General features: G+C 40.3%; 1 protein-coding gene and 1 long non-coding RNA gene across 3 annotated transcripts in view; one reads left to right on the top strand and one right to left on the bottom strand.

The window, feature by feature from the left end:
• Nucleotides 1-5389, top strand: part of NR4A3 (nuclear receptor subfamily 4 group A member 3) — a 41247-nt gene extending 35858 nt beyond the window's left edge. For both annotated transcript variants that reach the window (XM_062207885.1, XM_062207884.1), the window contains one exon: nt 2140-5389. In XM_062207885.1, the coding sequence (XP_062063869.1) occupies nt 2140-2387 (248 nt within the window). In that variant the 3' untranslated portion in view covers nt 2388-5389. The remainder of the gene's footprint in view (nt 1-2139) is intronic.
• The window catches only part of LOC133771221 (uncharacterized), a 120499-nt gene that overhangs the window by 62289 nt on the left and 38399 nt on the right, over nt 1-19811 (bottom strand). The window lies entirely within an intron of this gene.

Raw genomic sequence — 19811 nt, 5'->3', positions numbered from 1 at the left:
CTTTGGATAAATTCCCGAGAGTGAGATTACTCAGTCAGAAGCTATGAACGTTTTATAGCTCTTAAAATTTACTGCCACATTTGCAACCTGATTTTCTGCTTTTGGGGAAAATAATAAAAAACTTTAGGTGAATATCACTGTAGGAAGGATTTCTCCTGAAGTTCACTCTTGGATGCTTCCACTCAGACTGAAACACAGGAGCTAGGCATTTAGTAAAGATAAGCCAAGGAGACAGGTTTGCACCTGGGCTGATTAGCTAATAGTTTGCTGGGGAAAGCAAAATTATGCACAACGAAGCTTGGGAATTAGGGGACTTTTATTTGACCTTGCAGTTGCCCAGTGTCAGGTCTTGTCCAGGCACTGACTCTCCATGTGTGTAGTACTCTACAGCTGACAGACCATTTTCATGTTACATCATTGTAGTTGAACCTTAACAGCCCATCTAGTGAGGATGGGTTTCATTCAAATTGCCTTTTTTCTTTTTTTCTTTATTGCATGATGTTTGATATCTACAGGAAGAATACAAGACTTGTATATCTACCATCCTGTGGTCCCCACTTTCCTATAAGGACATTGAGCCTTAGGGAGATTAGGTCGCTTATTATGTGACAACCAGAACTAGAATTCAGGTCTATTTAACTGCAAGTCCAGTGGCCCTTACTCTAAGAATGTTGCATTGAGATATGAAATGACTGCAAGTTAAAATCCACTGAGATGCTGCTGGCAATTGTCATATACTTTTAATACAATTATAACGCATCAGACCTGGAACAGACTTCAGAAGTCATTAAATCCAGCGTCCTTACTTTCCAGGGTCCTAAAAAGGGAGGAACTTGCCCAAGTCATGCACAAGCTGGAGAGAATGTAGATTTCCTGGTTCCCAGGTCTCTTTTGTTTGGGAAAAGAAAAGAAAAATGTCTGAATAGCTGCTTAATTTTTCTGATTGGCTTTTGCTTTAAGGAAATAACTTCTCTAACAAAGATATTCCCACTGAAAAAAAATTAGGAAAAATTGAAACTAATGCTTGATTTCCCATTAGAAGGATGCTTTCTGTTTCTCAAAAATATGAATTTTATGTGTGAATACACTGAGAGAAGAAAACTTTGAGATAACTAAGGCCAACTTCTTTCCTTAGAAAAGAGGTTCCAATATCTAAATTCCAAGGGAGCGTCAAGTGATTTGTACTGGATGTTGTATTCCTTTCTCATTACAGGGAGATAAGTCATTGCTGTGGAATAAGAAGCTAGAATCTGCCACAGAAGACTGGGTTAAAATCCCAGCTTTTAGCAGCTGTGTGACTTTGGCAAAATCATTGAACCTTATACACAAAATAGATCATACTGCTTAATGTGGGGATGTTATTTTATATATTAATTTGTAAATTATCAGAGTGCTATTCATGTCTTGATACGTTATAAAATGCCTGCACTACATACTTCTGGGTGTCCTCCTCTTCCCTTTGACTTTCGCATCTCCACAGCGGGAGAACATGTGTGTTTTATACAGAGTACCATGTGGAGACAGAAAAGGAAAAGCAAAGCTAGGTTCTTCAGAATGCTAGTGAGCATGACAGCACAAGAATGCACTTTGAATTGTGTCTTCTGGGGCAGCTCCTGCATTAGCAGATAGAATTTACAGCCTCCTTCCTCCCTCAAGTGAGGGTCAAGATGGGAACATTAATTCATTTGCCTAGATATGTTTCTGAAAAAACCATATCCACTCTGAAAAAGGGCTTTTGTGAGACCTTAGAAGAAGAATGTGTGCACAATAACAACCATCCTGTTGTGAATTCATGTGCCAGGAACTGTGTGCTTCTACCTGAGTTATTCAGCTAAGATGGCCCTCCCAGAAACCCTGAGTTGAGTATGATCATTATCTTTATCTCATAAGGAAACTGTGGCTCAGAAATTAGGAGACTTATGCAGGGGCATGCAGCAATTTACTGGCAAGGCTGAGATTCAAACTGCGGAGTTGTCTGATACAAAAGCCCATGAAGTACCTTTCCGAGGGAGGGCACTTTGGTTGTAAAATGCCGTCCCAAGTGACAGAATGGGACGCAGCCCCTCCATTGGGGATTCCAGTTTCAAGGGTTCAAAGACACATATGCCTCCTAAACTTACCCTTTTTGTCCCTTTGCAGAACGACATGGGTTAAAAGAACCAAAGAGAGTGGAAGAGCTATGCAACAAGATCACAAGCAGCTTAAAAGACCACCAGAGTAAGGGACAGGCTATGGAGCCCACCGAGTCCAAGGTCCGGGGCGCCCTGGCAGAACTGAGGAAAATCTGCACCCTGGGCCTCCAGCGCATCTTCTACCTGAAGCTGGAAGACTTGGTGTCTCCACCTTCCATCATCGACAAGCTCTTCCTGGACACCCTACCTTTCTAAGCAGGAGCGGCCTCATCTGTGACACCTGCTTACTAAACAGTAAAGGGATGGGTTTGGACACTACCATTTGCTGTCCTTCTTAAATGAAAGAGAAGCTCCTGTAGAAAGCAAAGACTTTTTTTTTTTTTTCTGGCACTTTTCCTTGCAACCTAAAGCCAGAAAACTTGCAGAGTATTGTGTTGGGGTTGTGTTTTATATTTAGGCTTTGGTGGGTGGGGTGGGAGTGGGGTGTAGTTCATGAAGGTTTTCTAAGAAATTGCTAACAAAGCACTTTTGGACGATGCTATCCCAGCAGGAAAAAAAAAGGATAATATAACTGTTTTAAAATTGTTTCTGGGGAATACAATTATAGTTGGTCTGTATTTAAAAACAAGAACAGCCAAGGGTTGTTCGCCAGGGTAGGATGTATCTTAAGACTGATCCCTTTAGAATACATTTCCTGTGTTAAGGGTATGTATGTGGTGCAAACAAGGCAGAAATTCCCTTAATTTCTTTCTTCCTTTAATTTGTTTTAACTAATGGTGAAAATGGAAGATTACCTACAAATCAGACATAGCAAAATGATAATGGCTGTTCGCTTCCATATACAAGTGCAATTCTTTAAAGTGCTGTCTTACTAAGTCTTGTTTATTAACTCTCCTTTATTTTATATGGAAATAAAAAGGAGGCAGTCATGTTAGCAAATGACACGTGCTGATTTTCCAAGTAGAGGCCTGGTTCACCTGCCCTGTAGAACCTTTGTGAGGTATGGCCCATCCAAGACATTTAGGCCATTCACGATGGAACCAGATTCTTGCCCTGGCTGTCCAGTTGTTCTGAAGGGGGATCAGATTATAAAGTGGATTAATACAGTTGTTTTAGTTGTGTGGGATCAGCACTGCCAGAGTACCCTAAACGCGTCTCAGTTGTCATGGTTGATAACATCTGATCAGAAACCCCACGAGTGCTGAGTCAGTCAAGTATTTGATCCCCATGTGAGAATATGCAAATCAGTAGGCACTCGGTCATACAGGGTAAGCACCAGGGATAATAAGGATTTATATATATATATATAATTTAAATTTTGTTATTGGTTCAAGAGACAATTTTGGAGAGCAAGCAAGTCTTTTAAAATATATATAAATGAATGTGAGTACTAGAAAAGATTAGTGGGCTGCGTTTCAACATTCCGTGTTCGTACTCCCTTTTGTATGTTTATACTGTTAATGCCATATTATTATAAGATAATTTGTTGCATAGTGTCCTTATTTGTATAAACATTTGTATGCACGTTATATTGTAATAGCTTTGCCTGTATTTATTGCAAGACCACCAGCTCCTAGAAGCTGAGTTACAGAGTAATTAAATGGGGTGTTCACAGTGACTTGGATACACCAATTAGAAATTAAATTAGCAAATATATATATAAATATAGCAGGTTACATATATATATTTATAATGTGTCTTTTTATTAACCATTTGTACAATAAATGTCACTTCCCATGCCGTTATTTTATGGTTCATTTGCAGTGACTTTTAAGGCAGTACTGTTTAGCACTTTGATATTAAAATTTTGCTTATGTTTTGCTAAATTTGAATGTTTGAAGATTTTTAGGTCTAAAAGTCTTTATATTATATACTCTGTATCAAGTCAAAATATCTTTGGCCATTTTGCTAAGAAACAAACTTTGAATGTCTAACTGATGTCATGGTAGTTTTTGTTAGCTTTAAATCATTTTTGCTTTAGTGTTTTTAAAGGAAAAATAACAAAACTATGCTGTTTATATTGTCATTAAATTATACAATCAAACAAATGCCAAATGAATTGCCTAACTGCTGCAAAATATAACCCAGATAGAAAATCATATACTCTTTTTTCCAAGAGTCATTCTGATATTTGATCATGTGTTATGTTTGTGTGAGCTTTATGAAAGATTATTATTTTTATATCAAGATTATAGGACCTGGAATGTTAGGATTTTGAAATGTTAGACTTGGAAGGGGCCTGACCTGTCAACTAGTCCAACCCCCTGAAATCCATAGAGGAGAAAACTGGGGCCCATTGATAGGTAAAGAGTTAACCAAGGTTGGATAGCTAGCAACAGAATCAAGACTAAGACCTAATTCACCTTTCCATAGTCCTTTTTTTTTCTCAACTGACTGCATCTGTAGGAAAACAGCTTTTTAAACATAACCACTAATATTTACATTTTACCTAAAGGTAACCATGAGCAAAGTAATACTTTTGCATTAATTTTCTGAGCTTATATGCAAACATAATAAACATTATTAAATATCAGGAAAGCTAACATTTCATACAAGATAGCTTCAGACCAAATTCAAATTGAATTTGAATAAATTAGAAATACTGTGCATACATAACCTTCTGGTGCACCATTAGTATTTAGGAAGTCAGTCCTTGTTTTTGTCATGTCTCTAAAGGAAACGCAAATCAAAACAAAACAGAAAACCCCAGAGCCCTAGAGAAATGCTGTTACTTTTTCTTTTTTACACTTATCAGATTAAAGGAAATGACTTTTTAGCTGTTGAATCTCTTGGTTGGAAGGAATGAAAAAGCTTATTTAGTTATAGGTCCAGACACTAGTGCTGAAAATAAAGATTATAGCCAGTATTCTTCTGTCTTCCATAGTTATTACAACTATGAGAGCCTCCCAAGTTATCTATCAATTCAACTCTCTTATTTTTGTCTTAATGTTGACACACAAATTTATACAGAGTGGGTGACTACACTAGCTCAGAGAGGACTAGTATTAAAGCAGGTGATTCTTCCCCTTGTGGGAGAGCTCTCTCAGTGTGAACATCGTCCTGTGGGCAGAAATCAGGAATCCACCAGCTGTTAATGGAGAGTGCCTTGCTTTTATTTCATACCGCAGAGTTTTCCCAAGTTTCTCTGCTCCTCTAACAGCATTGCTCTTTAGTGTGTGTTAACCTGTGGTTTGAAAGAAATACTCTTGTACATTAACAATGTAAATTTAAATGATTAAATTAAATTACATTTTATCAATGGCTACTGGTGTGTTGAATAAGCATGCTTCATTTAACAGTTTTCTCTGAGTCGTTTATATAATAGTATTTGCTTGTGAACTCTTAAACACATCCCCAAATGGATTTTTTAAAAGGCTTAGTAACACTGAAAAATTAATAGGCATTCTAAAGTGAAAATATATTAAACCTTACTGATTGGGAAGAAGCACATTCTAAATTCAATAGCCATTTATTGACTACTTCCTAGGGCAAAGCACTGCTGGATGTTTTGAGGAGATACAATTATGCACAGGGTCTGAAACTCCAATTTTCTTTCAACTATATGTAGTGTAAATGCAGCTGCTAATTTGTTGCCAAAAAGTATCCCTTCAAATATGAAGGATTAATTGTTACATCAAGATGATAGGATATCAATAGTGAACCTGAATTTCCAAGGATCAAGGTTAGTTATCAGAGATGGGTCAGTGCTCTCTGCCTTTATGTTTAAGCCATTCCCATTGCCTTGCTTAGAAATCTCTTTTGTGAAGAATGTAAATGAAACTCTTACTCAACTCTACCCAAAATATCACATATTCTGAATGAATGCAAAATGTTTTATGTGTTGCTGGCTCAAAAGTATAAGTGTGGGAGCTCTCATGATTGACTTCTTCAGTTTATGCATTTGGTGACATCTGTGACATCTAAGTACTGTGTGTACGTGGTCCTGCAATCAAACCCTTCATCCTGCGTTTCAACAGGACACTTATTACTTCAACTATAAAATACAATAAGAAAGGAATGAGGGATACATATATGAGTTCATCTTGCACGTGAATTCAAATATGGGTGCCTGGCCAAAAAAACAAAAAAGGGGTGAGGGGCAGCAAGGAGAGAGTTGAGTCTCTTGTCTGGGAAAAGGACAGGAAGGTCAGGGCTAAGTGAGGAGCAGTTACTTGTAGTTGAATTTAAATTTAATGCATGAAGATAAACACATGAAGATAACCTGACCTTTTAAAAAATTGTAATGAATATAACATAAAATTAGCCTTTTTTTTTTTTTAATTTGAGAGGCAGGGAGGAAGAGATACAAGCAAGCAGAGCTCCCACCTGCTGGTTCACCCCACAAATGTATTGTGGCATGTGTCGGAATTTCCTTCCTAGGGTGGTCATTTGGCCTAGCAGTTAAGGATGCCTGTATTGCATATTCCCATATGAGAGTCCCCAATATTAAGGTGCTTGAGTTCAATTCTCAGTTTTGGCTCCTGATTCCAGCTTCCTGCCGGTGCAGACCCTTGGAGGTAGCAGGTGATGGCTGAAGTAGTTGGATCCCTGCCACCCACATGGAAGACCTAGATTAAATTTCCAGCTCCTGGCCCCAGCCCAACTTGGCCCAGCTCAGCACTGGATGTTGCATGCATTGGAGAATAAACCAGTGAATGGTAGCCCTTGCTATCTGTCTACATTTTACCCTCTGCCTTTCAAATATACAAATACTTTTTAAAAGAATTTCCTTCCTGTTTAAGGCTGAATAATATTCCATTTTATAAATATACCACATTTTGTGTATTCATTTATTCATTGATATGCGCTTCACTTGCTGCTACCTCTTGGCTATGTGGATCACATTGCTGTGAATATGGGTGTTTAAATATCTTTTGGATATCATGCTTTCTATCCTTTTCATTAATTTAGTTGGTTTGGGGCTTAAGTATGATTTCAGGGCTTTCCAAGAATAATCTTTAATATATGTTTATTTGGGTTTGTCTCCTTCAGCACTGATTTCAGAGTCTTACCATTTTTTTTTGTTTGTTTGTTTCAGGAGGCACCTAAAGCTGCTTCACAGGCAAGGATATTCAAAAACCTTTGTTCTAAGGCTTAGCTAAAAACTGAAAGGACTAAAATCTAAGAGTCTTAATACTTGTCCAAATACTTTTCTTTGAGCCCAACTGGCTGAAAATCTCATCAAGTTTCAAAGGGAGCTGCCTTCTATTATTTAACATCCCTCACCATGAACAAAATCCTTCTTCAATGTTGTCTGAGTTGCACGGTGATATTGACCTAGGCAATACTTCCTGTGTTCTGTGTGCCCTGTGTTATAAGCTCACTGTCATTTCTGTTTTGCTTTTCCTATCTGTGTCTGAGACCCACTTCATGGCTCCATTAGTGATCCCAGGATCATCAGTCCCCTGATTGCCTACTGTGGTCCTAGCCATCACCCATGTGGGGTCTTTAAAGGCATTTGATTTGAGGGGAAGACAACAGAGACCTAACATTCAATAAGCATGTACTGTGTATGCCAGATGCTCTTTTAAACACATTCACCCATGGTCTCATTTAATGACTGCTACTTCTAAGATGTTGCTATCTCCAGTCTGAAAATGGAGAAAGAAGCTCACAGAGGTTAAGATCCTAACCCTAGATCCCTAGTGAATGGGATTTGAGCACACGTCAATATGACTCTACCACCCCTGACTGCCTTCCTGGAGCTTAACCATTAAACTCCTTCTCCTTCCCAGAATACAGAGGTCATTTAACCCCAGATCCTTGCTCATTAGCAAATGGTATGAAGTCTACCAGAGCACCATAGCTACTATCCAATATTCTGATTCAATCTCATTTTTTCTTCCTGTCAAACTTATCACTTGTCTTAATTCTTCAAACTCCTTAACTCTACAAGGTCCCATTAGTCTGTCTCCACAATGTTCAAATTATGTCCCTCACCAGCCATAAATCCTTGTAATAACAAAGCCCTGCTCTGTTTTGGAGTCCCTTTCTGATGCCTCCTCCACCCCCAAATACAAACATTCTTGCAGCAGGTGTTGTAGTGCAGCAGGTTAAGCCATACATTCTCTAGTTTCAGAGTGGACTTTAATTATTATGCAGTCCTTCAAAAGTGTTCCCTGCTTCCATCCAATCTCCCAACTTCCAAGTGATTTAAAATTTCCACACAAAGTCCAAATTGTCCTTCTTTGGACTCAACAACCAACTTCCTGACCCTTTCTGGGCACTTTCACCAAACCCACAAAGAGCAAAACCACTGCCCCTAAGATCTTTCTTTGTGGCTGCTTTAAGATGCTGAAACAACACAAACAACCAGGCAATCTTTGCTCATCTTGGAGTTGTTTTTTTCCTAGGAGCTTGGCCTTCATCTTGCCCTTTGCATTCATATGTCTCCTAACACTCTTTCTACCATTCATTCCCAAAACCTTCATTTCTTCCCACCAACTGCTCCATTCTTGCTCATTTTTTTCTGCTAGTATTAAATCAATTGCTTAGAATTACATAAAGGTGTTTTTAGTTACAGTCATATGCCCCTTAACAACATTTCCATCAATGGTGGACCACATATACAACAGTGGTCCCATAAGATTATAATAGAATTGAAAAAGTTCTGCTGCCTACTGATGTCATACCTGTTGGAATCATCAAAATATCTTAGCATGATGCATCACTCACATGTTTATGCTGCTGCTGGTGTAAACAAACCTACTATGGTGCTAGTTATATATAAGTACAGCACATAAGATGATATATAGTACATAATGCTTGGAAATGATAACAAATGACTATGTTTCTGGTTTATGTATCTAATATACTGTACTTTTCATTATTATTGTATGTTCTCCTGCTTATTAAAAACATTTACTAAGAACAATATGCTATGTTATACCAGCAGCAGGCTCACACAGCTTGGTTTACTGTGTCCTTTTATTTTTTTCAGGAGACAATGTTGAGTGACTGACCTGTACCATCTTGGGTGTACAAGTACAATCTATGATGATTGCATAATGAAGAAATCACCTAGTGATACACTAGCTTTCATTTGTTCATTTTCGTGGTTTTGTAGTACTTCGCTTCATGCTCTAGATTTCTTCATTAATTTTCCTATCATGGGTATTTAATTGTTTCTAGGTTCTTGCTGTTACAAGCAAGGATGTTAACAAACATTTTAGTATATGTCTCCTGATAAACACAGGAAAAGGGCCAGCATTGTGGCATAGCTGGTTAAGCCACTGCCAGCAAACCCATCAACTCATACTGGAGTACTGGTTCAAATCCCAGATGCTCTGCTTCCAATCCAGCTCCCTGCTAATGGGCCTGGGACAGCAATGGAAGATGGCCCAAGTACTTGGGCCCCTGTCATCCATGTGGGAGACTCAGATGGAATTCCTGGCTCCTGGCTTCAGCCTGGCCCAGTGGCCAACTGTTGTGGCCACTGGAGAGTGAACCATGGGATGGAAGATTCTTTCTCTCTCTCTCTCTCTCTCTCTCTCTCTCTCTCTCTCTCTTTCTGTCATGCTACCTTTCAAATAAATTAAGGAAATCTTTAACCGAAAACAAAAACACACACAGGCAAGATTTTCTCTAGGCTAGTGAGAGTTTCTACTGTTCTACATGTTTCCCAACACTTGGATTTATCACAAATTTATATTATTGCTAATCCAATGATTATAAGATAACATCTTAGTGTACTTTATACCTTTGTTATAGAACAAAATTAATATGCTCCGAACAACCTAGCCTCCTTACCTTTCAGAACAGGTTTCTTTTCCTTTTCAGCCACCCTCCCCCCTTCTGAGATGACATGATTTCCATCCTTTTTAAGGCTAGAAATCTGGACACTATGTTTTATATACCACTCCCTCTTTCAGATGGCATTTGATAGTGGCCTTTTAGAAACAGCAGTACCATTGTCTGGCCCAGACAGTGGCTCTGTATGTGGAAATATAACCTTGGAGAAAGTCAAGGAAGCATCATGATGACTGATATTTTAGAAAGGCTTGTATGTCGGTCCGGCCATGGACTATCTGATTTGTATTGTAACCCATGGGTTAGCTGGGGCCTCCTCTTCTTAGGATTTGAAGGGACTGTTTTGAATTCTATTCCACAAAGAGGGAAGTCCAAACTTTATCAAAATAATCTGTAAATTCTGCTCATTTTTACACTAGCTCTGACTCCAGGCTCCCCCTAATTTTTTTTAAGACTTATTTATTTATTTGGAAGGCAGAGTTATAGAGAGAGAGGGAGAGAACAAAGAGGGATGGAGATCTTCCATCTTCTGGCTCACTCCCCAAAAGGCTGCAATGGCCATGGCAGGGCCAGGCCCTAGCCAGGAGCCTGGAACTCTATCGGGGTCTACCGTATGGGTGCAGGGGCCCAGGGACTTGGGCCTTCTTTCAGTGCTTTCCCAGTCACAGGAAGCTGGATCAGAAGAGGAGCATATGGACTCGAATCAGCACCCATATGGATGCTGGCTTCACAGGCAGCAGTTTAACCCACTGTGCCACAGCACAAGCCCCAAGGCTTTCTTTCTGGTTGATTAGCTCTGTTAATGGGTTTTCTTGCTCTACTGCCATTGTCATCTTCTTCCCTGTATTGCTCCAGAAACTGAACTCATAATTTCCCCACAATTCCTACCCAAAAATCACAGATAAGACTTTGCAGGTTCCAGAAACGCATTTAAAGCAACAGCTGGTGGTTTTTGCCCTTTCTACCTATTCCTCTTGCTATCTTTACATATGAAACATGGATGCCACATTAGACCATGGAGATAAGGGTATTTCCTACTGAGGCCTGTAGAAAAGCAAGTGGTAAGGAATTGAGTCCTTGAGAGCTTTGTGGAGCGGAGCTACCCTGTCTGTTCTAGATTCCTGGTAACTAGACTTCCTATGAGACAGAAATGTTTATTTAAGAGAAATCTTAAACCAATGTTATTTTTGAGTTTTTCTGTTAAAGTCATACAACAGCCAATGGGAACACACAGGATGCAGGTTTGAAACCTGGCTCATCTGTAGCATAGGTAAGAAAAGAAAAATTTTAATGATAGTGATTCAGTGTGAATCACTTGTTTTTTGAGGCTACCAAAACAACAACAACAACAAAAGACATCTAAGATCACAATTACTTGTTCCTATTCATTTCTTTATTCATTCAAAGTTAACTAGGCCCTGTTTTTGCTTTCTTGTAACTTCATAGAACTGATGATTTCTGCCCCCTCAAGGTCTTCATTCTTTCTATCTTATGGTTTCTTTCTCTTACTATATCACCTTCACCCCTAAGCATCTATCTAATTCAGTGTTTTCCAATTAGTATTTCTGAAAGAGAAAATATGACTGGTCTAGCTCAGTTTTTCGTGACAGACTACGTTGTAGATGCTTGGACATCTGTAGATTAGATGTCCTGGTCCAGTCAGCTGTGATTGAGGAGAAACACGCACTGATCCTTGAATATGTGACTTGAACAATTTTGCTCTGGAGGGGCTGAGTATAGCATCACTATGAGTATCTGATTATGGGGGCAGGTTTCAGAGAATAATTTCTCCTTGATCTCTTTGGTGCCTGGAACAGTGTCTGGTTTACTGGAAATCTTTAGAAAATTCTTGTTGAGTGAATTCAAGTTAGACATTCATTGAAGGGGGTGGGAAATGAAAAAATATATCAAGTTCCCAAGAGATAGACTATGTCATGATTTCCAAAGTTGGCATCCAGAGCTAAAGTGTCTAGTTTCATCTTTTTCTGAACTTGAATGCAAGAGGAGCAAGAGCAAGAGAAAGACAGAGAGAGAGCAAGAGCCAACATAACCCCCAAGGAAGATTTGCTTTTTTTCTTTCTTTTAGAAAGCAGCTGTCAGTTTAACTTATCCCAAAATACTGTCAGTGATGAGCATGACTGAAAATGCATTTTATCTGTAATTAGCGAGATTACATTAAACACTATTATTTGCAGACACACATTGAATTAACCCTAATCGAGGCTAGCAAATAGTAGAGCCTGCCTATTTTTCGCCTCAAAATTTTTAGAAAACTGTGACAGTTGACACACAAGGGACAATGCTGACAAGATTTCTTTCCATCAAATGCCAGACAGTAATTGTAATTGCCTTTAAAAATGTTTTAAGCAGTTTCGTTAGTAAATCAGAAGTTGCCACAAATCATGCTGATAGTTTCTAAACATGGGGGCTGTTGACTATGCATTCCAATATGAGTTTAATGAATTGATTTTCTAAGGAATTTAACTTTGCATCTGTTTTCAGGTATAATTAATTCACTCTGATTAATGTGATTAGCATGGATATCAGTGGATTACACATGATGCCCTTTATTTATTCTCTCACTTTTAATCTGCCACTCTGTCCTTTGGGAAATTATATAAATGATTTGAGGAGACATATCTTACTGGTGGCTCTGGTCACACTGGATTTCTTCAAAGCAGAATCCTGGCAGGAATTCACTGATTATTCACAGACTGTACAGCAATGGTTTTTGTTTGAGGGACTTACGAAAGTTTACACAGTCCCTGCCTTTAAGGAGCTTATAATCCAGAGGAGAGACTGAGACAAACATTCCAATGCAAGTCACTCAAAAGGAAAAAGAATTGTCCTCAGGATCTTTTTTCTCTGAGTTCTCCTCTTTTAACCTTCTAAAATAGTGCTATTAGAGTATGTCAATGGCCCTCCTCTATACTAATGTTTCCCACCATCTACTGAGCAGGCTTATACCTGGCTTCAATCACCACTCCCACATCTGTAACTCCAACTCAGTCCTTTCTTCCTTTCTCCTGACCTCTAGACCTGAAGGCTGTAGATGGCTCCAGATGTCTTTACCTGGGTATCACAAATGTGCTCCAAATTCAATATATAAGACCCAAATCTACAACATCTCTCCAAACTTCTTCCTCCTGTCTTCCCAATCTCTGTAAATGGCTCTTCCATCCATTCATCCAAGCTAAACTACTACTATCAGTCTCTGGACAGAAAGGAATTCATTTATTCTTTGTGGTTCTCAACCTTTAATGTTTATCTTTAACGTTCACTGAGATCATCTGGAAAGCTTATAAAGACAAGGTTTATTGATACTTGTGTGCCCAGAAATTATGTTCAGTGGTCTGGAGTGGGGTCCAAGGATTGTTTTTTAAAAAATATCTATTTATTTATTTGAAAGGTAGAGTTACAGAGAGAGAGCAAGAGAGAGGCAGATAGAGATCTTCCATCTGCTGGTTTAATCTTCAAATACCCACAACAGCCAGGACTGAGCCAGGCCAAAGCCAAGAGCCAGAAGTTTCATCTAGGTCTTCCATGTGTGTGGCAGGGTTTCAAGTGCTTGGTCCATCTTCTGGTGCTTTCCCAGGCACATTAGCAGGAAGCTGGGTCAGAAGTGGAGCAGCCAAAACTTGAGCCCAGCACTAATATGGGATGCCAACACCACAGGCAGTGGCTTAACTCACTGCACCACCATGTCAACTTCAAGAATCTACATTTCTAACAATGTTCATAAGTGACACCAATGCTGTTGGGCCAAGGACCACATTTTAAGAACCACTGCCTTAGAGAATGAAAAGAATTTAGGGATGTTTCTATGAGCCATCAAATCACTATGATGTGAATAATCACTGCTGGAGAATGAAGGTCCAGGAAGCAAGTCTCCTCTGGAGAGAGCATCTCTGCATCAGCCCAAGGCAATATGAATTAATGAAACAGCATGTGATTTCACTGGTCTTTTATCAGGGGTGGGCGTCTGGCATGGTGGTTAAGATACCACTTGGAGGCCGGCGCCGCGGCTCACTAGGCTAATCCTCCACCTTGCGGCGCGGGCACACCGGGTTCTAGTCCTGGTCGGGGCACGGATCCTGTCCCGGTTGCCCCTCTTCCAGGCCAGCTCTCTGCTGTGGCCAGGGAGTGCAGTGGAGGATGGCCCAAGTCCTTGGGCCCTGCACCCCATGGGAGACCAGGAGAAGCACCTGGCTCCTGCCATCGGATCAGCGCGGTGCGCCGGCCGCAGCGCGCTACTGTGGCGGCCATTGGAGGGTGAACCAACGGCAAAAAGGAAGACCTTTCTCTCTGTCTCTCTCTCACTATCCACTCTGCCTGTCAAAAAATAAAAATAAAAAAATAAAAACAATACCACTTGGAGGGGCCGGCACTTAGTAAGTAGGTTAAGCCTCCACTTGTGGCACTGGCATCCCATATGGTGCTGGTTTGTGTCCCAGATGCTCCTCTTCTTATCCAGCTCTCTGCTAAGGGCCTGGGAAAGCAGTGGGAGATGGCCCAAGTGCTTGGTCCCCTGCAGCTGCGTGGGAGACCCAAAAGAAAATCCTGGCTCCTGGTTTTGGGTTGGCCCAGCTCTGGTCATTGCGGACATTTGGGGAATGGACCAATGATGGAAGAACTCTGCCTGTCTCTTCCTCTCTGTCTGTAACTCTGCCTCTCAAATAAATAAATAAATAAGTTTTTAATAAAAAGATACCACTTGGGGCAGCTCCATCTGATACCATAGTGCCAGCTCCACTCTGCGTCCCAGCTTCCTGCTAATGTGCACCCTGGAAGGCAGCAAGTGATGGCTCTAGTACTTGGGCCCCAGCCACCTATGCAGGAGACCTGGATCGAGTTTCTTATGCCTAGCTTTCACCTGGCCCAGCCTTGGCTATTGTGGGCATCTGGGGAACAAATGAACAGATGGGAGATCTCTTTCTCTCTCTCCCTCTTGCTCTCCTTATCCCTCTCTCTTTCTCTCTGCTTTTCAAATAAATTACAAAAATATTCTGCATCCAGCCACTATGTACCGAATCCTTACCCTTTGCTAGGTACAGTGCATGTCACTGAGCTAGGCTCTGAGATAAAATGCTAAGACCTTGACATGAACCATATTTAAAAATCTAGTTTTAATAGGTGAACCCAAGCAATTCATTGAGCTTTAGCCATCTCATCTGTAAAACAGGTATAATCATGCTACTGTATATAGACTTTATGAAGGATATCAAATAGAAGACTGTATTGAATGTCTATTTCAGTGCCTGACAAATTGGTTCTCAATAAAGATATTTAATAAATGATAACTAATTATTTTTACATTAGAATTATCCTCTTTAATTGAAAATGTTAGTTGTTATTTCTAGTATCATTTTTTATAAACTGATCTTTTAGCTCTGTTCCATTTTTTTAAAAGATTTATTTATTTATTTATGAGGCAGAGCTACAGACAGAGAAAGGGAGAGACAGAAAAAGAGGTCTTTCATATGCTGGTTCACTCCCCCAAAAGGCTGCAACAGCTGGTGCTGGGCTGATCCAGAGACAGGAGTCAGGAGCCTTCCCCAGGTCTCCCACATGGGTACGGGGGCCCAAGCACTTGGCCTATCCTCTACTGCTTTTCCAGGCCATCAGCAGGGAGCTGGATCAGAAGTGGAGCAGCTGGGACCTGAACCAGCACCCACATGGGATCCTGGTACTGCAGGCAGAGGCTTAACCTACTATGCCCTCTAGCATTATTTAATAAACTCCCCAAATGAATTCACCTAGGCAATTGTCTAGTTTTTTCTTCTTTTTTGTGATTTATTTATGTATTCAAGGAGTGACAGAAAAAATGGGAGAGATATTCCATCACTAGTTCACTCCCCAAGTACTTGCAACAGCCAGGGCTGAGCCAGGCCAAAACTAGTAGCTCCCTATCACATGTGTGATAGGGACCGAAGTACTTGGACTATTTTCTACTGCCTTCCTAGGCATATTAGCAGGAAGCTGGATCAAAAGCAGAGCAGTTGGGACTTGAATCCATAGCAAGTGGCTGCTTAACCCACTGTGCCACAACACTGCACTGCCCCCCCCCCCAGGTTGAATAGTCTTAATGTGAGAAAAGATGACAAAAAAACTGAAGACGTGATGGAACTCGCAGGCTTGTAGCACCAAGAGTTTCTTTTATTCTTTAATATTATTTAGGGTTAGGATGTGAAAAGTTTCCAAACTTCCCTCAAAAATACTTTCTCCAAATTAGTGTACTCTTCAGTTAACTGTAACTCTTCCATATAAAGTAGAGCTCAGATGCCAAGAGGATTGACAACAATCTGATTTTCCAAATGTCTTGTCTAAAAGCAAGTGGATATAGAGATAAAAAGAAAACTCCTTAGGTCATACAACGGAACGCTATAAAGCTGTTGAAAATAGCATAAGTTTAAATTTATAGATATGGGAAAATGACATAGGTGGAAGGCATATCACATAGCAGTATGTGCTTGTGTATTATTTTTGATTAAAGATAGAGTACAGGTTTACTTATTTATGTGTATATAAGTATAAAAATTTTGGAAAGATATAATCAAATCATACATCATATTTATTTCTCTGAGGATTAATCTCCAAAGATGAATTTGTACTTTCTAGATTTTTATTCATTGACTGTGTATGATCGATGTCATAAGCATTTAGTAAAAAGAATGAGTCCACAAGTCCTACAAAGAAGAAGTAAATGGTGGAAGCCTTCAGGCACTGTTTCTCAAGCTTGGTTTCTTATTAGTATCACCTGGAGAGCTTTTAAATACATAAATGGCCAGTCTGCTCGAACAGAAATTAAATCAACAGCTCTGAGGCTGGGCCCCAGGATTCAGTATGTTTGTAAAGCTCCCCAGGCAATTTTAACGTGCAGCCCCAGTTGAGAGCCACTGCCTCCAAAGACCTTCTCCTGCACTCCCTTGCTCTTAGTAGGACTCCTGGGGGCTCTGGCTTATGGGGGCCACCATGGGTGCACACAATCAGGCCAATCACCTGTGGAAACTTCACTGTTCCTTTTATTATTATTTCAGAATAATTTGGCAATGGCTCAAGGAGAAATTCCTCTGGTCACCAGATGGATACAGGGAGAAAAAATGGGAAGAGGATGAGAGTCCAAATATCTGGGTTCTTTGTAAGGACTGTTAAAAGTTTTATGATCAGGGGTTGGCACTGTGGTATAGCAGGTGAGGCCACCTCCTTGCAGTGCTGTCATCCCATATGGATGCCAGTTCAAGTCCCAGCTGCTTCACTTCCAATCCAGCCTTCTGCTATGGCCTGGAAAAGCGGTGGAGGATGGCCCAGGTCCTTGGGCCCCTGAACCCCCGTGGGAGACCTAGAAGAGTCTCCTGTCTCCTGGCTTCGGATCGGCACAGCTCCAGCTGTTGCGGCCACCTGGGGAGTGAATCAGTGGATGGAAGACCGACTGACCGACCAACCAACCTCTCTGCCTTTGCCTCTCTAATGGAAGACACATTCTCTCTCTGTCTCTCTCTGTCTCTCTCTCTCTCTCTCTCTGTCTCTGTCTCTCTCTCTCTCTGCAATTTTGCCTTAAATAAACCTTTAAAAACAGAAAAAGAAAAAGTTGTGTGATCATGGATAAGTAACTTTTCTCTGAGCCTCGAGTTCTTTATAGCCCTCTCTGTGTTGCTATTAGGATTAAGGGAACTAAAACATGTGGAAAGAGTTTTGTAAAATGTAAATATAAGAATGTGCTCAGGGAAAGATGGTATCCAAAGAAGACAGGAGAGGGGTTGACTTAGTCTCTCATAGGAGACCCAGGCCTCTGGACAAACAGGAGGACCTAAGCTCAAAGAGAATTAAATAAGGGGCAAATCCAATGGACTGAAACTAAAAGCAAATTGACAGACTGAACATGAAACACTTCTTTCTCAGAAATCCAGGGAAGACTCTGAGAAAGATCTTCCCTTGGCTTTTCTGATGGCTTCCAGGAATTTATCCCAATGTGGTGATGTCCCAGAATAAATAGGTTTTCTTCTCATAATTAACCAGAGGTTCTGGGAATGGGTTGAGCTTTAGGCTGAATTCATTACTGAGATTGCTTGCAATTTAATTCAGGTCTCAAAGAGGTGGTTCCTATGTGTCACCCGAAAAGAATCCGTGCATCTAGACAACAGTCTACACATGTCTCTAGATTGACTTTGAAATGGGTACTCCCCACAGACCCCAGGCTTAATTTATTCTCTGAAAATGATGGGCTCTGGAAGGAACCTCACTGCAGCCCTGTCTATGGGAGGAGCTGAGCAATAGGTGGGCCCATGTGAGACATCATCTGAGCCACTGGGCAGTGACTGAAGAAAACTGAGTGCTCCATAAAAACTTTTCATCTCTATATCCCCTAAATGTCAGACTGCTGTGGAAAAAGCATAGTGAATCAATGCCTTGGAAGCTTTTCCTGAAGGCACAATTCCAAGTGCATAGTAGGAAATTAATAAATACTTGCGGTGTGGACAACATTGCCATCAGGTCTAACACACTAAAAATGACCACTGTTGTGCAAGTGTTCTTATTTTGTTCATTTTAGCCCATTACTGGCTGCAACTTCTCACATAAAATAGACTATTGACCACATGCACACTGAAGAGAAACCATAACATTCATCAGATGCATTCCATTTGTATTATGTTGTTGGATCTTCACAACTTCAGGAAGAATAACTACTGAACTCCTCCAGGAAAAAGGTAAAGGAAACTTAAGAAGAGTGGCAGTGGGAGAGAAACAAGTGGGAAGCTTTCAAACCTGGCTTCTAGTTTGGACACCTATGTGGATGATGGTGCTATTCAACACACAGGAAGGATTTACAGTTTTGAGGGCAAATATGATAAGTTTAGTTACAGACTTGTTGACTTGTGCCCATCTGCTGTCCAGGGAGAGGCTGTTAAGTAGACTACTGGATATGCAAGGCTGATACTCAGAGGAGACATCTGGTTATATGCAAGTGTATTTCTGAGAGCCATCAGCATATAATAGAAATGGAAATCCAGAAAGAAGGAGCGCAGAGAGATGCAGTTTTAAGAGGAAGTTTTAAGTGAGAGCAGTTTTAAGGGGAAAGAGGCAGCCAAGGTAGGAACAGAACATCGAGGAGAAAGGAGAAAATAGACAAGGGTAGCATGAAAGGGTAGTATGAAAGTATGAAAGGGAGCACAAGACCCAAGGAGATGTTTTTAAAGATAGGAAAGACATGTTTAACATTAATGGGAGAGAAACTACAAGATGGACCTACTGGGCACCTCTGTACCTATTATCACAAATGGTCACAACCACCTTCAGAAAATAAAAATAACTGCTTCACTTTTGCCTTTCAAATCTAGCACAACTTCCTCTCTTGGCCAACTCTACTGAAAATCAACAAAAATATAAAATTCTGGGAAATGTATTTCTCATTTTATCCACGTTGACACAGCACAATCTACTTCTTGTAAACTCGGCATTCACATAAACTTTTTTAATCATATTTAATTTTCCCAACAATAACAAGACCACGCTTCTGTACAACATGATTCAACTAATGAGCTTTGTCATTCATCTGGTACTAAACTGAGTTTTCAAAAGACTATTACAAAGTTTTATCAGGCCAGCTGCTGCCAGGTCATTGGAAGACTAATGCTATACTCATTCTCTGTAAAATTTGAGTTCCTTGGTCAGAAAAAAGGCTGTATGGGATGCCATGACGATGAAAAAGGCATTGTGTAAGAACAATGCACTTCTCCTCCCAAGGTGGAAATGACAAAATAAAATCAGCCTGAACCAAGTGGACCAAAGAAAGCTGCAATATCTTCATGTGGAGCTGTATTTGCCATTGCATTTGGATACTCAGCCATGAATGTAACCAGATTGGTTTTGGTGAGAAAGTCCATGTTACTGGATCACCTCTGCCCCTGCAATCATGACTATTTTATCTATGAA

The sequence above is a fragment of the Lepus europaeus genome, chromosome 12 (genome assembly GCF_033115175.1).
Source record: "Lepus europaeus isolate LE1 chromosome 12, mLepTim1.pri, whole genome shotgun sequence".
Taxonomy (NCBI): Eukaryota; Metazoa; Chordata; class Mammalia; order Lagomorpha; family Leporidae; genus Lepus; species Lepus europaeus.
The sequence above is the reverse complement of the archived record's forward strand: the minus strand, read 5'-3'. Positions and strand labels throughout refer to the sequence as shown.